General features: G+C 36.3%; 1 protein-coding gene across 5 annotated transcripts in view; it reads left to right on the top strand.

The window, feature by feature from the left end:
• LOC131434660 (neuropeptide Y receptor type 2) overlaps positions 1–21,123 on the top strand; it is a 231,705-nt gene that overhangs the window by 123,950 nt on the left and 86,632 nt on the right. For all 5 annotated transcript variants that reach the window (XM_058601614.1, XM_058601616.1, XM_058601618.1 and 2 more), the window contains one exon: positions 17,896–20,374. In XM_058601614.1, the coding sequence (XP_058457597.1) occupies positions 18,687–20,282 (1,596 nt within the window). In that variant the 5' untranslated portion in view covers positions 17,896–18,686 and the 3' untranslated portion in view covers positions 20,283–20,374. The remainder of the gene's footprint in view (positions 1–17,895; positions 20,375–21,123) is intronic.

Genomic DNA, 21,123 nt, shown 5'->3' with positions numbered 1-21,123 from the left:
GTCAAGAATATAGCTCTAAATTCATTTTCATCAGATGCTTGTTTTAAAGAAAACGTTTAGTTGAAAACGGTTTAATACAATTTTTCCAATTTATTTTTGCAGCTTTATTAACTAAAGTATCCATAATACTCAATTTGAGAAAAATACTAACAAATAGAAGTATCCGAACATTTGGTGCTATTCTCAAGTAAAACTAACATAATCAATATTCTCATCCATATCACACTTCGTGATTTCAGGCTTTCTCTATGTATCATCCAGTGATTGTTAAATGTACTTTCCACATTGACAGGACTTATTAATTTGAAAAATATGATCATGAACAATGAAATTTTGCCTAATTAGCTGATTATTATTCCCACGCAAAATGTTCACAGGGCATTAAGAAATTTTTCCTCCATTGGCAGAATGACTCGCTGGAAGAGCTTTTTTGATTCCTTTTTCAAGAATATTGCTGACAAGCCAATACTACAGATCAGGCGCGTACCCAGAAAAAAATTTCGGGGGGTGTTTCAGAACATGTTGATCAATTTTCATACAAATGGAACTTTTTATATAATTATTTGAAATTTTTTTATTGTGGAGTCGTTTGTTGAAAATTATTCATTGTATTTTTTACTTATTTGAAAAAAAGAGTTTACATAATACCATACTTTTTTGAGTTTCGGAGGGGGTTTGAACCCCTAAAACACCCCCCTGTATACGCGCCTGCTACAGATGCATTTTCAAGAAAATACAAATACTATTGGCACATTGTGGCAAAGCTGATTTACCGGTAGCGACACCTGCCGATGAAAAATAGAACCAAGAAAAGGAGAATTCTTTCGGAAATTTTCATATCGGCTGTAGTGATTTGCCACATTTTTATCGTTTATTCAATAGTACAAATGGATATCAGCAATAAAAGTACACTCTGAGTAGAAGAAAATCGATTTCAAATACAACTACTACTTTTTTAGTGTAAACTACGATTAATCATGGAAAATCTTCAGAAATGTGTGAAATTGGATAAGGTTAGGTTTTTTCGGATCAACATTTTTTTTAAACAAAAACCAATGTATTGTTGATTTCTCGAGTACTAGAATGTATAGCGATCGAGTACTATTTATTTTGGATACCTTATTTGTTATTTCCAAGCATTTGAAAAATGATATCAAACCAAGTTTAATGCTTTATTCTGAATAAACGTTAGATTTCGCACAATGAACTAAGATCAACATTATCACCTCAGAGTAAAAACTTTTTCTTCAATTTCTACTATGGTTTCTTAAATGAATTTGCCCGTTTTCATAAAAAATCATTGAAAAGGTGGAATAATTAGAAATTTTCTTACCGATTTGACAGCTCTTGCTGAAAGAATCATCTCTAAACAAGTAGTGCCTCTACATGTCAGTTTTGCGACAATATGCCCATCACTTTCATTCAGCAGTTAATTTTAGACTTTTTTAATTACATTGACACGAACTGTCCGAAGATAAATTATTCGCAGATGAAATTTAAACATTTATACTGTTGGAATACCTATTCAGTACATGGAAAACTTGTTTCACAATTAACTCTTGTGATCTTCTGCATACTTTCACTTACATGAAACGGCGTTACATAAATGACGTTCATTTGCCATTGACATAAATGATGTTCAGCTTAATAATTGTGAGAGCTATAAAATTTATTTCGCGCTGAATTTTTATTTGTAATGTAAATCTATATTTTTTTTGTATAAATCTATATTTTGCATAAAAAATATATAGTTAACCAGTATTCATCACTGAAAATGAAAACACTCCAAAGCAAACTACTGTCAAAACATTCAAGTTCCTACAACTAGCAGCGCTACAATACAATACAGTGTGTCCAGATATTAAATGACTTAAGCTTGAACGGTGATATGGCCCGTTTACACTTCTGCTGGATGCCAGCGTGCAACATGTTATGAAGGTGAATTTTATGGAAATAAACCGACGTGTCAAGGAGTTGAATTTACTCGTATATTTACATGGATTTTCACTCTAATATACGTCTTTTTTCGGAAGCATTTATTCAGAACAACCGTTTATATTAGACAAAGAGCCTTCATTCTGTATTGTAAACAAAAATTATCTTCTTATTTATTTTCAATTTCCCTGGAAAGTGAGATACATCACCTAAAAGGGAATATTTTTTTAAGCAAATACTTTTATTTTCAACTGTACACATTACCTGTGAAAGCGTATCATTAAATCCTGCTGCGTTCAACAGTTCTGCTTCACAAATAGGAGTTATCGAACTTTCGTGATCAATTTGTTCTTCTGAACACTTAATGATATCTTGATTTTTCAGTGACTGAATATTTGCTTGCAATGAATTTTCTGTAGTGTTCGATTTATACATTTCGAATGACATTTAAAAGCCTGTTAAAAAATTGAGATTTATTTCATATGTGAAAGAAAATGATGAATCATCGTCTTGTGTTTCCTTCTTTTTTGCCAAACTTAGTATTCGATCGAAACATTCCGATTCGAACGAAATACAGAATCGGGGTGATTACCGATTTTAAGGATTTTGTTTTCATAAAAGTACGGGTGTGTAATGTCAGAGACATAACTGGATATCGTGAATATAAATAAAACTGACACAATTTGTTTACACTTTCGAATTCGAATTGATAGTTGATTGTGTGAATTGCGAAACTATTCCCCTTTTCACTACTAAAATTTTAAACGATTTTTGACGTCGATTATCTCATTTCGGATATTTCATTGAAAGAAACTATCAAGTTGCTGTACAGGATTCATTTCTGCCTTCTAGAAGGACCAAATTGTGGAATTATCTACGATATTTAGCACAGTTCGGAACATTTTTCTCTAACGATTTTCGCACAGCGAAGAGTGCACGAAGCAAATCAAATTATTTTGGATTTTCACTAAACTGATGATTTTTACCTTCGATTTTCAATGAAGTAATCTTAATAGATAACATTTAGAGCCATTGGAACGGTTGATTTTATATAATGTTGTTCACTTTTCGTTTCTTGTTTTCTTTCTCTCCAATGCAAACCACCAGCAGCTGATGCAATCGTTCTTGCTTGAATTGAAACTAGCTTTCCGTACAAACCGACACATCCGCTCGCAGTGCCAAATGATGCGAAACTGGTTTAATGCGTCTTCTCGCCTTGACGACCGGAAGGCAAATGAGAACTACGACCTGAGCGTTTGAGGTTTTTAACCACGCAGAAGCTGCGCTCTCCGATGCCGCTGTTTGAATACGTCTTCTCGCCCCGACGTCTGCTTCCATCCAACGCACAAGAAGAAATGATCGATTTTCGACCACGGTTACGTTACTTTTATATCGTTCAGATGAAGATATGTGCCTGACTACCTCAAAATCGATGTCCTTGCGCGAAAAACCCAAGCGAAAGTAAAGAGTTTTCCGCATTGTTTTCAAATTTCGAGAAAACTTAAATTTTGAGTTGTTTGTGGTTATCTCACACTGTTCAAAATATTATACTAAATTCCTGATCATATTTTTGATGATGTTTGGTTATGGTGAAAGAATTATGTTGCTACCATTAATACAAGTCGAGATATTCACGATTAAGTTCTGCCCATTCTTCCATATGACTAATTTTGAAAAGGCACCCCATAGTAAAGTAAGTTCACGACAAAATATAATTAAAAATCCCAGTAGGATCTTAAGGTCTGTCAAACAAATGTTTGAATGAGAAACAAAATTTTCAATTAACCTTGCGAACAATTGGAACCACCTGCTGCCTGTGACTGTTTATCGAACGTATTTATAATTACCGATATAAATGCTACCGAGCTTATCAGTGCGCCATTATCTTCATTACCATTACCAAAATTGTCAGTGTCATGACCCAGAGCAAGCGAAGTTGGAATTTAATGCTGAGGCTCGCACTACGCAAACGGTAGCGTTGCTGTTCCAGAGTAAATATCGATTCTAGCCTTTCAATCCATCTGTTCAATCGTGTATTAATTCTACACGAATTGCGTTCACCCACGTTGTAAGTGTTACTGTAATTGTTACCACGTTACTTTGACCGGAAACTGTAAGTCGGTATTTTTCGCCGTAACTCCGGATTTACCTAGGGCTTCAGAAATATGAACGTTGGTCGGTAAACATCTGTGGCCATGAATGAATTATGAGTTTGTACATACGGTAGAGGGAAAGCAGTTTTTATATATTGTTGTGTGGTTGGACGGGCACGGTTAAAAAAAAGCTTGTTTGTTTCGGGGCAGTGATGAACTGTTTGGTCCGTGTTTGTATACTCCTTTCAGAGATGTTTTCTGCGCAATTTATGTCGGTTGTTTCGGTGAAACTTGCAGGATAAATGTTTCGGCAAGGTTCATTTTAGAACAAATGAAACCTCTTTCATTTGTTTAGTTTTTTTGTGTAAGGAGCATTATTCCCAATCTGGAAATTTACTCACTCAGTAAACAATGAGATTTCAAAACAATACGCTTGTGCGGTTTTCGAATATGCTTTGTACAAATTATATAATTCTGAGAAGTTTCCTAAAATTTAGATTCAAATGAAAGGTGTTATACTATTGTGGGCAAAATGTAGCAAGACTTTTGAATTATAGGGTAACAGAGGTATTTTGGCCACTTCTTATATTTTAGCCCACCTAACAAACTTTATGGATTTAATCGATGTTAAGTAACCCATCACCCATGTTGCATCACTTTGAAGCTAATCGTATTAAATTACCTATTGCGGAAGAGTTTTTCAAAGATATTACAACATTTGATGGATATTTTTACAAAGTGAGCCAAAATAAAATCAATCCTAAAGTGGGCTAAAGTACCTCTGTTACCCTATTTCGCGCGGAAACTTCATTCGACGAAATACGTCTGTCTTTCTGAAGTAATAAAAGTGTAATCGGCGATTTTTACAATGAGTGAAATGAACAAAATCAACAAAAAAGTTCCATTAATTTTGTGTACGGAATCAAATTTCCGGTGCCGAAACGTTCATTACCATTACCATTACCAACGTTAGATTTTATATACTGATTATCCTATAATCCTAAAGCTAAAGCTAAGCTAAAGCTAAGCTAAAGCTAAGCTAAAGCTAAGCTAAAGCTAAGCTAAAGCTAAGCTAAAGCTAAGCTAAAGCTAAGCTAAAGCTAAGCTAAAGCTAAGCTAAAGCTAAGCTAAAGCTAAGCTAAAGCTAAGCTAAAGCTAAGCTAAAGCTAAGCTAAAGCTAAGCTAAAGCTAAGCTAAAGCTAAGCTAAAGCTAAGCTAAAGCTAAGCTAAAGCTAAGCTAAAGCTAAGCTAAAGCTAAGCTAAAGCTAAGCTAAAGCTAAGCTAAAGCTAAGCTAAAGCTAAGCTAAAGCTAAGCTAAAGCTAAGCTAAAGCTAAGCTAAAGCTAAGCTAAAGCTAAGCTAAAGCTAAGCTAAAGCTAAGCTAAAGCTAAGCTAAAGCTAAGCTAAAGCTAAGCTAAAGCTAAGCTAAAGCTAAGCTAAAGCTAAGCTAAAGCTAAGCTAAAGCTAAGCTAAAGCTAAGCTAAAGCTAAGCTAAAGCTAAGCTAAAGCTAAGCTAAAGCTAAGCTAAAGCTTAGCTAAAGCTAAGCTAAAGCTAAGCTAAAGCTAAGCTAAAGCTAAGCTAAAGCTAAGCTAAAGCTAAGCTAAAGCTAAGCTAAAGCTAAGCTAAAGCTAAGCTAAAGCTAAGCTAAAGCTAAGCTAAAGCTAAGCTAAAGCTAAGCTAAAGCTAAGCTAAAGCTAAGCTAAAGCTTAGCTAAAGCTAAGCTAAAGCTAAGCTAAAGCTAAGCTAAAGCTAAGCTAAAGCTAAGCTAAAGCTAAGCTAAAGCTAAGCTAAAGCTAAGCTAAAGCTAAGCTAAAGCTAAGCTAAAGCTAAGCTAAAGCTAAGCTAAAGCTAAGCTAAAGCTAAGCTAAAGCTAAGCTAAAGCTAAGCTAAAGCTAAGCTAAAGCTAAGCTAAAGCTAAGCTAAAGCTAAGCTAAAGCTAAGCTAAAGCTAAGCTAAAGCTAAGCTAAAGCTAAGCTAAAGCTAAGCTAAAGCTAAGCTAAAGCTAAGCTAAAGCTAAGCTAAAGCTAAGCTAAAGCTAAGCTAAAGCTAAGCTAAAGCTAAGCTAAAGCTAAGCTAAAGCTAAGCTAAAGCTAAGCTAAAGCTAAGCTAAAGCTAAGCTAAAGCTAAGCTAAAGCTAAGCTAAAGCTAAGCTAAAGCTAAGCTAAAGCTAAGCTAAAGCTAAGCTAAAGCTAAGCTAAAGCTAAGCTAAAGCTAAGCTAAAGCTAAGCTAAAGCTAAGCTAAAGCTAAAGCTAAGCTAAAGCTAAGCTAAAGCTAGACTAAATGAGTGACAATCAATTACGGTAAAATTTTTAATTGAAGCATTCAATTAGAATTCGCTATATTAGATCGTGCAGCTAAATGTGCAATTTAATTACTCCATGATATCATTATATTATCCCAACAATTTATGCTTACATTAGCTGACCTAGTTTAGTGTTAAATCCACTCGATGTTACCCGCCAGTAGCGAAAAAGTCTATGACTTCAAACGTCTATGACTTTTTACCCCGTACATGCTGTTGTCCCGCTTTACTTTCTGCAGCATAGTTCCAACTTTTCTCATGACAGTGAACAAACATTTGCTTGGCTGATTCTTGAAAAAAAACTTTACTTGCAATAGCAAAGTAAAATCATTTTCTTCGCTTTAGTCACAATTGCCGAAGTCAAACTCTGGAAGCTCTGGAAACTGCTGATTGATAGCGCAATCATGTCTCCGTAATTGAGTGGGAGCAGGGACTTTCGCAGATGTATTCGATTTTCACTTATCTTATAACACTATAAAAAATTTGTTCCTAAGATTATTGTCGCTTTAGTGGTTAGTGTTAGTATTAGAGATAAGAATGAAATGTATCATTTATATAGTTATAATCTGTTGGTACAAAGGATAAGAGGTTTTATGCCTGCTGGAGAGAGAGAGTTAAAAATTTGATAATGGCTTTGCTCCAGTGGGCTTTTCCCTGCTCCAAATATTTAAACAAACAAACAAATTTGGTAGTTGACACAAAGTCACATCGGAATTACCGGTCACCGGCGACCGATTTTGGCAACACCGGACGATACTAAATGTAATTTGTATGGAAAGTTCATCATATTGTTATAATTAACGTTATTTAATTTCACCCCGTTTTAACCCTTGTTATCTTTTACCAGGGGAATTTCCATAGTAGCTGAAAAATAAAATGAGTTTTCGCCAACTCGAAATCCACTCGGAAAAAGGGATTAAACAAAAAATGTAATCGAATTTCCGAACAACAAACCGTGAGACAATCAAAATCAGCAAACCATCATGTAAAAATTAATTCAATTTGCATTCAATGAACAAGTCGAGAATAACTGACTTTACACATTCATGAACTCCGGTAGTTAAATAGCATCGTTTTTGATGATAAACACATTTGAATCATAATTGAGTGCGATTACATGAATCATGACAGCTGTCGGGTGTTTTTTTCCTGTAATGTTCCGTGTTGTTAATATGAGAATATCAAGCCAAAATCAAATCAAAATATGCAAATTAAATTAGCGACTTGAAGAAAATCTGATTGGTGTTGGTTAATTGTAGCTCCATCCGGTGTTTGGATTTCGAATTGAAACCGATCCCGCTGGAACCTCCGGAGGCTATTCATTTCTACTTAGCAGTGTTGTTAGTCCCAAAAAACCGTTGCCGTATGAACATTTATCCGGTTGACTCCAGTAGAACAGGAACTTCAGTCGGACGGGTGAACTTCAGCCCGTACCTGGGATGAAATTGAGATTTGATAACCGGTCCACACCGTCGTCGGTTGTACCGGAGCGATGGTAACTAGCGGAAGTGGGAACCCGATGGCCCGGCTGCGATGAGAAATTGATTGCGCACTCGTGACGTGAGATGAATTTCGGCTAGAGTATCAAAATACATATAACTACAGGATCAGAGCTCCGTTCTGATTCCGAAATCATCCATTGTCGTGAAAAACATTGGTAGCAAATGAGGTTGGTGAAATGTCGGAATATAATTCAAAGCCACGAGCCGAACCAGCAGAAACATTATTTGCATTTGTATTTTGTATTCAAAATTGACTCGTTTATGCGCAGCTTTAGTATTGATCATTTACAGGCGCGTATACAGGGGGGTGTTTTAGGGGTTCAAACCCCCTCCGAAACTCAAAAAAGTATGATATTATGTAAACTCTTTTTTTCAAATAAGTAAAAAATAAAATGAATAATTTTCAACAAACGACTCCACAATAAAAAAAATTTCAAATAATTATATAAAAAGTTCCATTTGTAAATTGATCAACATGTTCTGAAACACCCCCCGAAATTTTTTTCTGGGTACGCGCCTGATCATTTAAATGCAAATTACTGTGATTGTGAAGTTAAAATCGACGGTGTTTTATTTTTGAAGTTATTTCGGCATCTCGTTGGCGATAGACGAGCGGAAAATTTCCTCCAGCAATCTGTCCACTAATACTGCCACTACTAAAAGCAATCGATAAATTATTCTTATCATCCAATCTCCATATCACAATGTTTCAGCCACCTGTTTGCTTTTAGATAAACCGAAAACCTGTGCGAATACAGTCTTGATGAGTTCATTAATCATCAATCTCAAATGACTCCGGGAATGAGTGATCACATCCGGGAAAAGGTGTTTGTCTTTTCCCCCAAACAAGAGACATATCATCATTACGGGGACACCAAAGATAATCAATAATCTGCCAAACTGGTACTGATCAAGAGGAATGTAGTTGCTCTCTTCGAGATTGACCTCTATCAGATTAATTATGCTAATCATTTATTCTATTAACGGTGCCGCTATACGGTTCTATTTAGCCATACTTTGAATATTACCGGTAGGAACAGATGATGACCGTTGATTCATGCAAAATAAAATGTTGTTTACATCTCCAGCCTTTGTTTTCTTTCGAGCTATCCTCATGATCATGAAAGAGCTGTAGAATATTTACATTCAGAATGTTTACCGGATTGTTTTTAGTATCGGTGAACATTCCAAAATCACAAATGCATTTTTTTACAGTAATACTTTGAAAAATTCTTTAAAAAACACAAGCATTACTTCTTTCATGAATCGACATTGAAGTTGAATTTCAAGCCATCTAGATTCGTGGTTCGAGCTCGCGAACAAAAACTTAGGGTAAAATAATATAAAGTGTCACTCCTAACTAAATTGTTCCTTTTTTAACTCAAGTAACATACTTTGTTTGTGTATTGTAATTTAAGATTGATATAAAAAAAAAGTTTGCTTGCTGATAAAACCATGTAGTAGAGACCGGGGCTAGTTGGCCGAGTTTCGCTTTCCGAATTTCTGTACTTTTTCTGTTTAGACTTTTCGATAAACGGTTTGCTCTATCATGTGATTTTTTCATTTCTGAATAAAAATCAGAAAAATAGTTATTATCAATGAAATACGGAGAAAAAAATCGGCCAACCAACCCGAGAGCCAGGGTAGGTTGGCCGAGTTTGAAAAAATATGTGAAACACATCAAATCCCGATCAACAAGGGAGAACAAAATTGTATCTGGGGTTGTTTCGATTTTTCGACTATTAACGAGGTCAAGATTAGTCATAATCTTGACCTCGTTAATAGTTAAAATAACAAAAATTATAACTCAATTTAACCTAGCTGTTACAAACCTTGATATATAAATATCAATATTATATCTAAATTTGTTACAAATTTAGTACGACTTTTCAGCTGTTATTATCCATTTTTTTGGGGGGAAGGCTTTATCGTGCAAATCTAAAAATAGATTTCGCGAAGTAAGATGAAATTGCATACCTTTAGGCGATTTGATTTGCCGTAAAAAGGTCATGCACAGTTAAGCGACTGGTTCCGAACCGGGAAGTTTTGAGTTGCCAACATTCGCTACGATTGCATCGGGCATGAGAACCAACTGAGGTTGGAAGGATATATTTACATCATATAATAACTTTTATTTATTTAAATAATCTATCACTCTCCACATCTTTCGTCGTTTCCTTCCAACCGGTATATGAATGGCAAAGGGGATATTTTAGAACTATGAACAAGCTTTTTTGGTGCATAGATAGTTGCAAATGAACGGAAACGACTAAATTTAGTGAAACAAATTTCCTACTACCTTAGAGAATCTGAGGAAAATAACTAATGAATGATAGTTTTTCCGTTTTTTCTTATTTGTACCAAGAGGGCCGACTTTCAAATAACATTCGAATCAGTTCACTCGTTCAGTTGAAGTAATGAATTATTTGTACGTGGCGGGCTATTAATTATTATTTATTGAAATGTGCACTTAATTTTCTCGGAGTTTGCTGAATCGATATTCGTAAATTTAGATAAGAATAAAAATTCGTTTGAAAAACAGTGAAAATTCAGAAGAAGTATAACATCAATTCAAATAGCAAGTTTTTATGATTGATGATCAACCAATTGCCTATTAGTCACATTAGTTTCCGATATCCGCAGCCAGAAGCCCCGCAAGTAATGTTCAGAAACCATCAAAATTGAACTTTCATTCCGGTTTGAGTGTTTGACATCTACCTAGATTGACTCACAGAAAAATGATTCGAATGGAAAGTCTCATAATGAGGGCCGGTTGCTTTAAACTCTACATTGCAAATTTCGAATCCCAGCTCATGGTTCCGGATTGGAAGTAATCAAAATACTACGAAATGAGACTATCATAATTTTTTCAGATATGGATAGATTAAACTTTTCAAATCGAAGATATTATAGTGCGATGAATCGTTTTTGTCTGATTCATGAATGTAAAAATGTGCAATGATATAGATTACAACGGAAAAAATGCGATATCGGCAATTTGTAGATCTTAATAATTGATGCTAACCAACTCATTTCAATTTTACTGATTTTTGATCCAAGAATTGTGAATGTGATTCGATATTAATTTAGATTGCTGTACGCCATGACGATATCATCAGCGCCACCAGTGAACATTTTTCAATGTAATATTAACAAAGTTTTGATGTGGAACACATCTTTATTTTCTATATAGGGGTGTAAATTATAAACTCAAAGAAAAATACACGTAGAAATGTGGTCAGGTTTTAAAACTTATAGCTCAGTATATTTTGTATCAATTATTAATATTATTTCATTATTTGATTGGATATATTTCTAACATTCGATTTGAATGTATCAAACCACGTATTTTCAATTGTAAATGATTGAAATTTTGATTAGTAGTGAGCAGTGTCCTATTTTGTCTATATTATATAAGATGAACTCGATTGATAATGAGAAATAGTTTATCGCTTCAACCGAAATCGCAGAATGGTAGAGAAACTTAACGCTATAAAAATCATTGCTTGCATACAAAACTTGAACACAAGCTTGACGAAGAGAAGCTTTATTATCAAAATCCGTATCGCAAGTTTGTACAAAGATATAATTGCATACATTTGGGATAGCGGATTCAAAAGTGTGACGTTTCATTGTAGATCATTAGAAATTTTGGTTGCTTTGTTCCACATCAATGGCTCGAACAACCACATGGGGCTGATTCTTAACTACGTAAAGAATTATCAGATCAACATAGTATAAAGTACAGCAAGAACTAAAGATAAATCAATATGAATATTTTGACGTGAATACGTCTTACTTTACTATGGGGCGCCTATTCAAAATTCACCATGTGAAAGAGTGATATGTTTTTGATCGCGATTACAGCGGTTTTTAGCAAAAATAACAACATAATTCTTTCAACATGCTATCGGAAATATAATCAGTAATTTATGATTAAAATTTCAGCAGTGTGAGATAACCATAAATAATATAGAAAACAAAAATAGTTCTCCTAGATACAAATAAGTTTATATGCAACACAAAAACTGCTGCATAAATATTCAATGCGAATTTTAAAAATGATTTGACAATATTTGTATAGTCATACGACAACAGTTCGAGCAACCCCATATGACTGTCCCTTGTACTTTTTTCGTATTCACGTCATCCAGTTATGTCTCTGACATTACACATCCGTGCTTATTTAAGAACTTTTTTTTTTCCTATTTCCAGTACATCCGGGGCTCAGTAAAACTAAAGTCGTCATTTTCAATCGGCAAATAAAAGACCTATAAATTGAAAAAGTATTGAGCCCAATTTAGATTTTGTTTTTCGTTTATTGCAGCGTCATTTTAGAACACGTTTTGAAATTTTTTACACTTATCACTCTGTGTTTTCGGGAACCAAAATCGGTCACCGATAAAATTGAAGAATTCATGCATTCATTTGAGTACAAGCTTGTGAAAATCATATCTGAGGAAACATTGCAGAATTCACTGAACTGAGTCGAATGCTAGATAACTTTTTCCAATATTTAATAGTCGAGGTTTAAAGCTTTTGCCTAACCTCTCTTTGTTAGTAAGAGAAAGAGCACAAAATCATCTTGAAAAATATTTATAATACATTTAAAATTAATATTTGAATAAAAACTTTACACAATTTAAATAGGAATTACTTGGGAACGTTCTTAAATTCAAAATTGAGGCCGTCATTTCAAAATAAAATATCAAATTATTCATTTAGGGGTTAGCCAAATTTTGTGCTAGGGCACATAACCGTTTTCATTATTTTTACGTTTCGTCTTTGACTCATCAGTGCAGAGCAGTTCAAATTGAACTGCTTAGTGCTAAACTCGGTAGTTCAATTTGAACCGCTAAGCAGACGTAAAGTTTCTGCTATTTACAGAACACTTTTTGTTTTGCAACGAAGTACAATGTCTTTTCTGACGTGCCGAACGAAAACGTGTTTTCGACTATTTCTGGCCGATGCAGGTATGGTCATTTAGGGGTTAGCCAAATTTTGTGCTAGGGCACATAACCGTTTTCGGCCAGAAATAGTCGAAAACACGTTTTCGTTCGGCACGTCAGAAAAGACATTGCACTTCGTTGCAGAACAAAAAGTGTTCTGTAAATAGCAGAAACTTTACGTCTGCTTAGCGGTTCAAATTGAACTACCGAGTTTAGCACTAAGCAGTTCAATTTGAACTGCTCTGCACTGATGAGTCAAAGACGAAACGTAAAAATAATGAAAACGGTTATGTGCCCTAGCACAAAATTTGGCTAACCCCTAAATGACCATACCTGCATCGGCCAGAAATAGTCGAAAACACGTTTTCGTTCGGCACGTCAGAAAAGACATTGCACTTCGTTGCAAAACAAAAAGCGTTCTGTAAATAGCAGAAACTTTACGTCTGCTTAGCGGTTCAAATTGAACTACCGAGTTTAGCACTAAGCAGTTCAATTTGAACTGCTCTGCACTGATGAGTCAAAGACGAAACGTAAAAATAATGAAAACGGTTATGTGCCCTAGCACAAAATTTGGCTAACCCCTAAATGACCATACCTGCATCGGCCAGAAATAGTCGAAAACACGTTTTCGTTCGGCACGTCAGAAAAGACATTGCACTTCGTTGCAAAACAAAAAGTGTTCTGTAAATAGCAGAAACTTTACGTCTGCTTAGCGGTTCAAATTGAACTACCGAGTTTAGCACTAAGCAGTTCAATTTGAACTGCTCTGCACTGATGAGTCAAAGACGAAACGTAAAAATAATGAAAACGGTTATGTGCCCTAGCACAAAATTTGGCTAACCCCTAAATGACCATACCTGCTTCGGCCAGAAATAGTCGAAAACACGTTTTCGTTCGGCACGTCAGAAAAGACATTGCACTTCGTTGCAAAACAAAAAGTGTTCTGTAAATAGCAGAAACTTTACGTCTGCTTAGCGGTTCAAATTGAACTACCGAGTTTAGCACTAAGCAGTTCAATTTGAACTGCTCTGCACTGATGAGTCAAAGACGAAACGTAAAAATAATGAAAACGGTTATGTGCCCTAGCACAAAATTTGGCTAACCCCTAAATGACCATACCTGCATCGGCCAGAAATAGTCGAAAACACGTTTTCGTTCGGCACGTCAGAAAAGACATTGCACTTCGTTGCAAAACAAAAAGTGTTCTGTAAATAGCAGAAACTTTACGTCTGCTTAGCGGTTCAAATTGAACTACCGAGTTTAGCACTAAGCAGTTCAATTTGAACTGCTCTGCACTGATGAGTCAAAGACGAAACGTAAAAATAATCAAATTATTGTTTTCAAAAGCATCTTCAGGTATGTGAAATTGAAAATATGTTTGTAACTGCCCTTTATTGAAGCATAGCATTTTTCAGATTGAAAGTCAAAAACATGATCGAAAAAAGTGTTTGAACTCTTTTTTTCTCAATTCTATAGTATAGTATCTTTTTTTTCTCAATTCTCTAGTATAGTTTTACCTGGATTATAACGACCCTGGACTTGTTAAAATCCTAATAAAATCTGATAGTTTGCTTCTGATTTGGAATCATATTTATAACATAGTGAGATATAAATATTAAGATCATATATAATTTTGATACAATCATGTTATGCTCTGTTGATCGGGATGTATCAATAAACTTTTTTCTTAGTTGAAAAAAGTTAGTATGCATAATGTTTTGTTATCTAGGTACGTGAAAAACCTCCCCTCCTTGGTGTTTGAGTCTCTTTAACATCGACTTTTTCAACTTTACTTCTACCTTTTTGCCTTTTTCTATAGAAAGGTATTAGAATTGCTGAAAAAAACCGACTTTCGAACGGAGCATCGTAGACCCATAGTGTTATATACCATTCGACTCAGTTCGACGAGATCGGAAAATGTCTGTGTGTGTATGTGTATGTGTGTATGTGTGTGTATGTGCACTTTTCGAAGCGCTCAATTTTCTCAAAGATGGCTGAACCGATTTTAACAAACCTATGCTCGTTTGAAAGCTACTGTCGGGCCATTGATCAAGTTCGAAGATCAAATGGTTGTGACTTTTGGTTCCAGATATATGATGGCATAAGTGACGTACCCGACAAAACACGATGATTTTGGGATCACCTCTATTTTCGTTACGTTCTAGTGCTCAAAAGTTTAAGCACCTCGAAAAATGCCTTCATACAAAATTTGACCTAAATCAGACATGCTTAAGGGGTGCTGCCCGGTGGTAAAGGTTTGACAATTTTCGATCTTGAAAAAGCACCATAGGGGGGAGTACATGAAATTTCCAAAATCGAAAATTTTTTTTGATGCCGAAACTCTTAAAACTGCATGAAACATCGAAATTTAGTGCCATCTCAAAAAAATTTTTTTTTGAAAAAATCAACTTTCTGGGACTTAGAAAAATTTTCATATTTTTTCTAAGTCCCAAAAAGTCGACTTATTCAAAAATTTTTTTTTTCGAGATGACACTAAATCTCGACGTTTCATGCAATTCTAAGCCTTTTGGCATCAAAATTTTTTTTCGATTTCGAAAATTTCAAGATATATGAAAATATATGGTGATTTTGCAAGATATATGAAAATTCCACTGAGTGGACTAAGAAGGCTTTTTTTAGATTAGCATCACTGATTACAAATAGGCAACGCAAATGTCAAGCACTAGTTTGGAAAAATGATGCTGACTGTGTGACATAAACACTGAAGCATGCTTTCGTGAACTACTCGAATCAATCTGAATCAATTGGTGTCAAAATTAGTATCCAAAATTATTTAATAAAAGTATGAAACATATTTTCATGAGACTGTTATGAAAGAAGAGAAAGGCATTATAACACCACTAGGTGGATTAAGAAGAGTTTTTTTTAGATTAGCATCACTGTTCTCATACAAATAAGCAACGCAAATGTCAAGCACTAGTTTGAAAAAATGATGCTGACTGTGTGACATAAAAACTGAAGCATGCTTTTGTGAACTACTAGAGTCAATCTGAATCAATTGGTGTCAAAATTAGTATCCGAAATTATATAATAAAAGTATGAAATATATTTTCATGAGACTGTTACGAAAGAAGAGAAAGGCATTATCACACCACTAGGTGGATTAAGAAGGGTTTTTTTAGATTAGCATCACTCTTCTCATATAAATAGGCAACGTAAATGTCAAGCGCTTGATTGGAAAAACTATACCGAGTATGTGACATAAACACTGAAGCATGCTTTTGTGAACCACTCGAATCAATCTGAATTAATTGGTGTCAAGAATGAGCCAAAATTAGTGTCAGAAATTTTTTCATAAAATGATAAAAAAATCATGAGACTGCTTTGAAGAAAGAGAAAGGCATCATCACACCACTAGGTGGATTAAGAAGGTTTTTTTTAAAGTCTGATAGATCTAGAGTGGCACTGAAATTGTAAGAGCGAATAAAAAAAATTTGAACATTTTTTTACATGAATAACATTTTGAAAAAAATCTGAAAGAAATCAGAAAGATTTCCCATAGTACCCAAAATATTCTAATCTTTTTTTTTTACCAAATAGGTTTATAAAAAATTTAAATAAAATGAAAATCAGAAGAACCACCCTAGCTCTGCAAATATGGTTTAACTGCCATATTTGTAGAGTTATGGTTAAATTTTTGGGAGAATCATCTCCAATACACACTCTTCGAAACAGGTTATATCAATTTAATTTCTGTTTGGAGGTAGTTTTTATATGCAAACCCGGCTATACCTTTAATGAATATTTTTCTGATAAAAAGTGATATTTTTGCTGATATCTTTCTGACAACAATGTTTTTGATAGATTACGCGTGAACAGGGATGCCAGGTTCACAGATTAATCTGTGTTTCACAGATTTTCAACTTTCTGCACAGATTTTAAAAATGGCACAGATTTTCACAGATATCTGAAAGTAATCACAGATTTTCACAGATTTTTGAAATCGATTACAGTTTAGCACCTAAAAGTACAGAGCGGTTGAGTAAAAAGGTATAGAGCGGTTTGGTGCTGAGACCCTGTTTTTTTGCTCACCAAAATGATTCTGATTAGCTATTATGGCACGGGAAACGTGCACAGATTTTCGACAGGTTTTTGGCTTGATCACAAATTTCTATAAAAATGACCTGGCATCCCCGCGCGTGAATCGTGTCTTGTGTCATTGTCAAACTTGTTCAGTTTGGTCTATAATTTGATCATGAATCGGCGTTTTGGTCTATGATTTAATCGCTGGCAATATTGTGTTCAGCGACGACGCTAATTTCTGATTGAATGGATACGCTAACAAGCAAAATTGACAGAAGTATTGCAAGAGCTACCATTGTATGCCAAAAAAGTCACTGTTTGGTGTGGATCATGGGCCGGTGGTATTATTCGTGCAATACCGGCCGATATGTTGGAAAGAGTGTGACAAAATTGGACCTTGCGCAGGGGTCATCTAAAGCGGAGCCGCGGCCAACATTTGCATGGAATGATTAGTATGGAGTAAGAAAGAATGTTGTTGCACTCAGTACAACTCGAGATATTCATTCATTCTTTCACACGACGAATTTTGAAAAGGAGCTCCACAGTAAAGTAAGAGTTATTTACATCCAAAATAGTAATCATAACAGATGAGAATTGAAATTTTATTTCGCAGCAGCTCTAGAAATCGTGTCATGAATTTTATGGCTGTGTGAAATTAATTACTTTCATACTATCACAAAATTGTGAATATATAGGAGGGATCTCATTTTGCTATGACATTTTCGATTATGGAGTTTTTGGCTCATGCTTTATTAAAGGTTTTTCATTGGAACTGTTTAGCTATATTCTGATGGTAATCAATATGCTCTCAATTTGGAAGTATCTGGAATAGCCTAACGCTTATCACGACGAATTAATTTTCCCATTTAACGCTCCAATCCAATTTTCTGTAGATGACATTCAATTAAAGCCTCACCAAGCTTATCCCGCCCCGGAAGGGTTTTATTAGTACAACAATGGTCAACCGGGTTTTCTTTCTGCTATTTTCAATTGCTTCTTCCGTATGGTGGTGCCGTTTCCGATGCAACCACAATTTCATTTTTCTTCTTTTTTTTTTGTCCCATTCCAGGCCACTCGCCAGCGAACTCGATAATCGTCGGTCAGCGAAGTGACCTTGGTAGTGTACGCGACAGACACGGCAGGCGACCGAGGAAATCGATTACAATCCTTCCGCTTTGATTGGCATCTCGGACGGGGACCAGGCGTCGCTAATGCCGACTGGCAGGGGATGTACTGACTGGCGTTAGGCAACCCGTTTTGTTCCTTACATATGCGGGCTCGCCAGCAATCCCGGGAAGCCTTGGACCGGTACCGGGTGTGTTGGTGTGAAAAGAAAGCAGTGATTGTGTGCTAACAAGTTCCGGCAGTTCCGGGGCCCGTGCTGTTTTGCGTATTTCATTTTGCTGTTTGTTGGAGGCAGTCCAAGACGTTTTATTTTTTGTTTTTTTTTTGTGACATGGGAAATCGAAACGGTTCCGGTTAACAGTTGAAAGGAGGAAATAAAACGAAAGTGATGACTTGTCACGGTTGTGTGGTGGAAAAGAGAGCGGACGGGGTGTAGGATGGTTCGTGTGTCACCATGTTTATCGGTTGTAATCTGAGATAGTGAAGATATTTCTAGCAAGGGGAAGGAGGCAGAGGTGTAAAGGAGAGGAAAGGTGCTGGTTGATGTGGCGTCTGAACGGCGTTTCTACTAACGGCTTTTGTTTTCTTTTTCCATCGGAAATCTTCAACGAATGCTGTTCATTCTGCCATTAAACGGTTTCCCGTATGTAGTAAAACGTATTTCCAAAGAGCCTAATTATTTTTGAAACTGTGTAACTCAAATCAATAAAGACTATCGATCTTTGGGCGGAGGAGATGGCTATAACGACAGCATTCCCGGAACACAGCTCCGTGGGTGCTGATTTGCTACGTATGAAGGGAACGGTCGCTTACGAGGTTGCCGGGTCAGCTGTCAACATGACAATAGGCAGTGGCGACATCGAATCGAACGGAACCGGACAAGTGCTGGCATCTAGCGATGTCATAATATCTAACCGATATGTTCAGATGGTGTTCTGCATACTCTATTCCAGCATATTCATTCTGGGAATATTTGGGAATGTTCTGGTGTGTTATGTGGTTTTTCGGAACAAAGCCATGCAATCGGTGACTAATCTGTTCATCACAAATCTAGCTCTGTCGGACATTCTCCTGTGTGTGCTAGCCGTTCCGTTCACTCCTTTGTACACATTCCTTGGTCAGTGGGTATTTGGAGAACTCATCTGTCATACTGTCCCATTGGCACAGGGCTGCAGTGTGTACATCTCGACGCTTACCTTGACGTCAATAGCGATAGACAGATTTTTCGTAATAATTTTTCCTTTCCATCCGCGAATGAAACTGTCAACCTGCATCACGATCATCGTTACCATATGGATTTTTTCCTTGGTGCTGACGCTTCCGTACGGTTGGTATATGCGGCTACACGACGATACCAACAGTTCGATTGTGAATCATACCCTGCAGGAAGGCCGGCCATTGTACTGTGAAGAAATGTGGCCTACGGAGAATTTGCGGATGATTTTTTCGACTGTCACCTCGATTCAACAGTTCGGCCTGCCGTTCTTCATAATGGCGTTCTGCTATATATCGGTGTCAATTAGGCTAAACGATAGAGCCCGTACAAAGCCGGGTTCGAAAACCACTCGCCGTGAGGAAGCCGAACGTGATCGCAAGAAGCGTACGAACCGGATGCTGATTGCCATGGTTGCCATCTTCGGCATCTCTTGGCTTCCGCTAAATCTTGTCAACATATGTAACGACTTTTACTCCAGCATCAATTCGTGGCCCTTCTACAATCTACTGTTTTTCATCGCCCATTTAACAGCCATGAGTTCAACTTGCTACAATCCGTTTCTGTACGCATGGCTCAACGAAAACTTCCGCAAAGAGTTCAAACAAGTACTGCCTTGCTTTGATCCCTCGCGTGGCCATAGCACAATCAGTTTTCGTCGATCCGAACACCGTAACTGCAATGGAAATAATGACACCGTACAGGAAACTCTGGTTCCCAGCACTCAAATGTTGGCACCGATCGTAAGTCGATCGCCGAACACCACTACGAGCACGACCGTAACTAGCGAATCCGCCAGACACACCGTGGACTCAATTCTTCTATCGGAAGTTGGTCCTCCAACGATCAGTCCCCCACTGTTACCCTCAATCCAGAACCAGGAAACTATTCTGCTTCCATCCGGTGTTCTCGAGACCCCCTTCGAGGTCCTACTGCCGGTTGATGGGGGCAGTAAGTCGTCATCTCAGCCACAGAACGCCAACGGCATGGGAAACAGAGGATTGCCGCTGAGTGTCCCCACGACCAGTAACTTGCGAACTAGCAACCCGAACCTTCAATCGCTAATACTGATCAACGACGGTACCTGCGGGGATACGAAGCTGCCCGAAATACTCTAGACTGACACCTAGATGGACGAGAATTTCCCTATGTTAAGCCTTCAAAATGATAATGACTCGAGCGGACGTGCATTTGAGTGTGTGAAATTGAGGTGAGTAATTGATTTGATTTACATTTGAGAAATAAGCATGATAAATTCATATCAATATTATTCGATGAAATTTAATTCATAAAAAAAGATTGTCCCAGAAAGTATGGACGCACCGAGTTCTCAGTGGAAATAATACAGAAATGTTGAATATTTAATTTTTATTGGATACTAGCTGATTTACCCGGCGTTGCTCGGAAATGTGGCAAGGCCGAAAAATTCTAGAAATTGATACTCTGAAAAAAAAAATTCTAGAAATTGATACTCTCATGAGCAGAGGTCGTTTTTTGGAACCATTCTTTGAAGTTTATTTCGCTGCTTCGATGTGATAAAGTATTGCGAAATCCTGTCACAGACCTAGGCTTTCTTACTAAATCTTTCGATTTGAATCGATGCCTTGAATAGAATAAAGACTGTACTAAAAAATAAGCAAGTAAAATTAATTTTATGTGGGATACTAAAAAATTAATTTTATGTCGGAACTAAAGACATATTAGCAATATATTAGAAAAAGTGTGGAATATTTTAATTCAACTTCAAATATCTATTAAATTCTGTGGAAAACTTGCGCCATCTTTTTTGCGCCCTTTCATCCAGTCTTGCTTCTAGTTCTTATCGTTTTTTGACGATTTTTCCTTTTTTCCGGAGTTTGCACTTCAATCGTCCTGAACTTTGTTCTTGGTTGAAGTCCTTTCGAGTTTGGCAGATTTTCCTCTTTCAACACAAAAGTAACATGATCAGCTTCGTACCAC

This window comes from Malaya genurostris, chromosome 3 (assembly GCF_030247185.1).
Source record: "Malaya genurostris strain Urasoe2022 chromosome 3, Malgen_1.1, whole genome shotgun sequence".
NCBI classification, from domain to species: domain Eukaryota; kingdom Metazoa; phylum Arthropoda; class Insecta; order Diptera; family Culicidae; genus Malaya; species Malaya genurostris.
The sequence above is the reverse complement of the archived record's forward strand: the minus strand, read 5'-3'. Positions and strand labels throughout refer to the sequence as shown.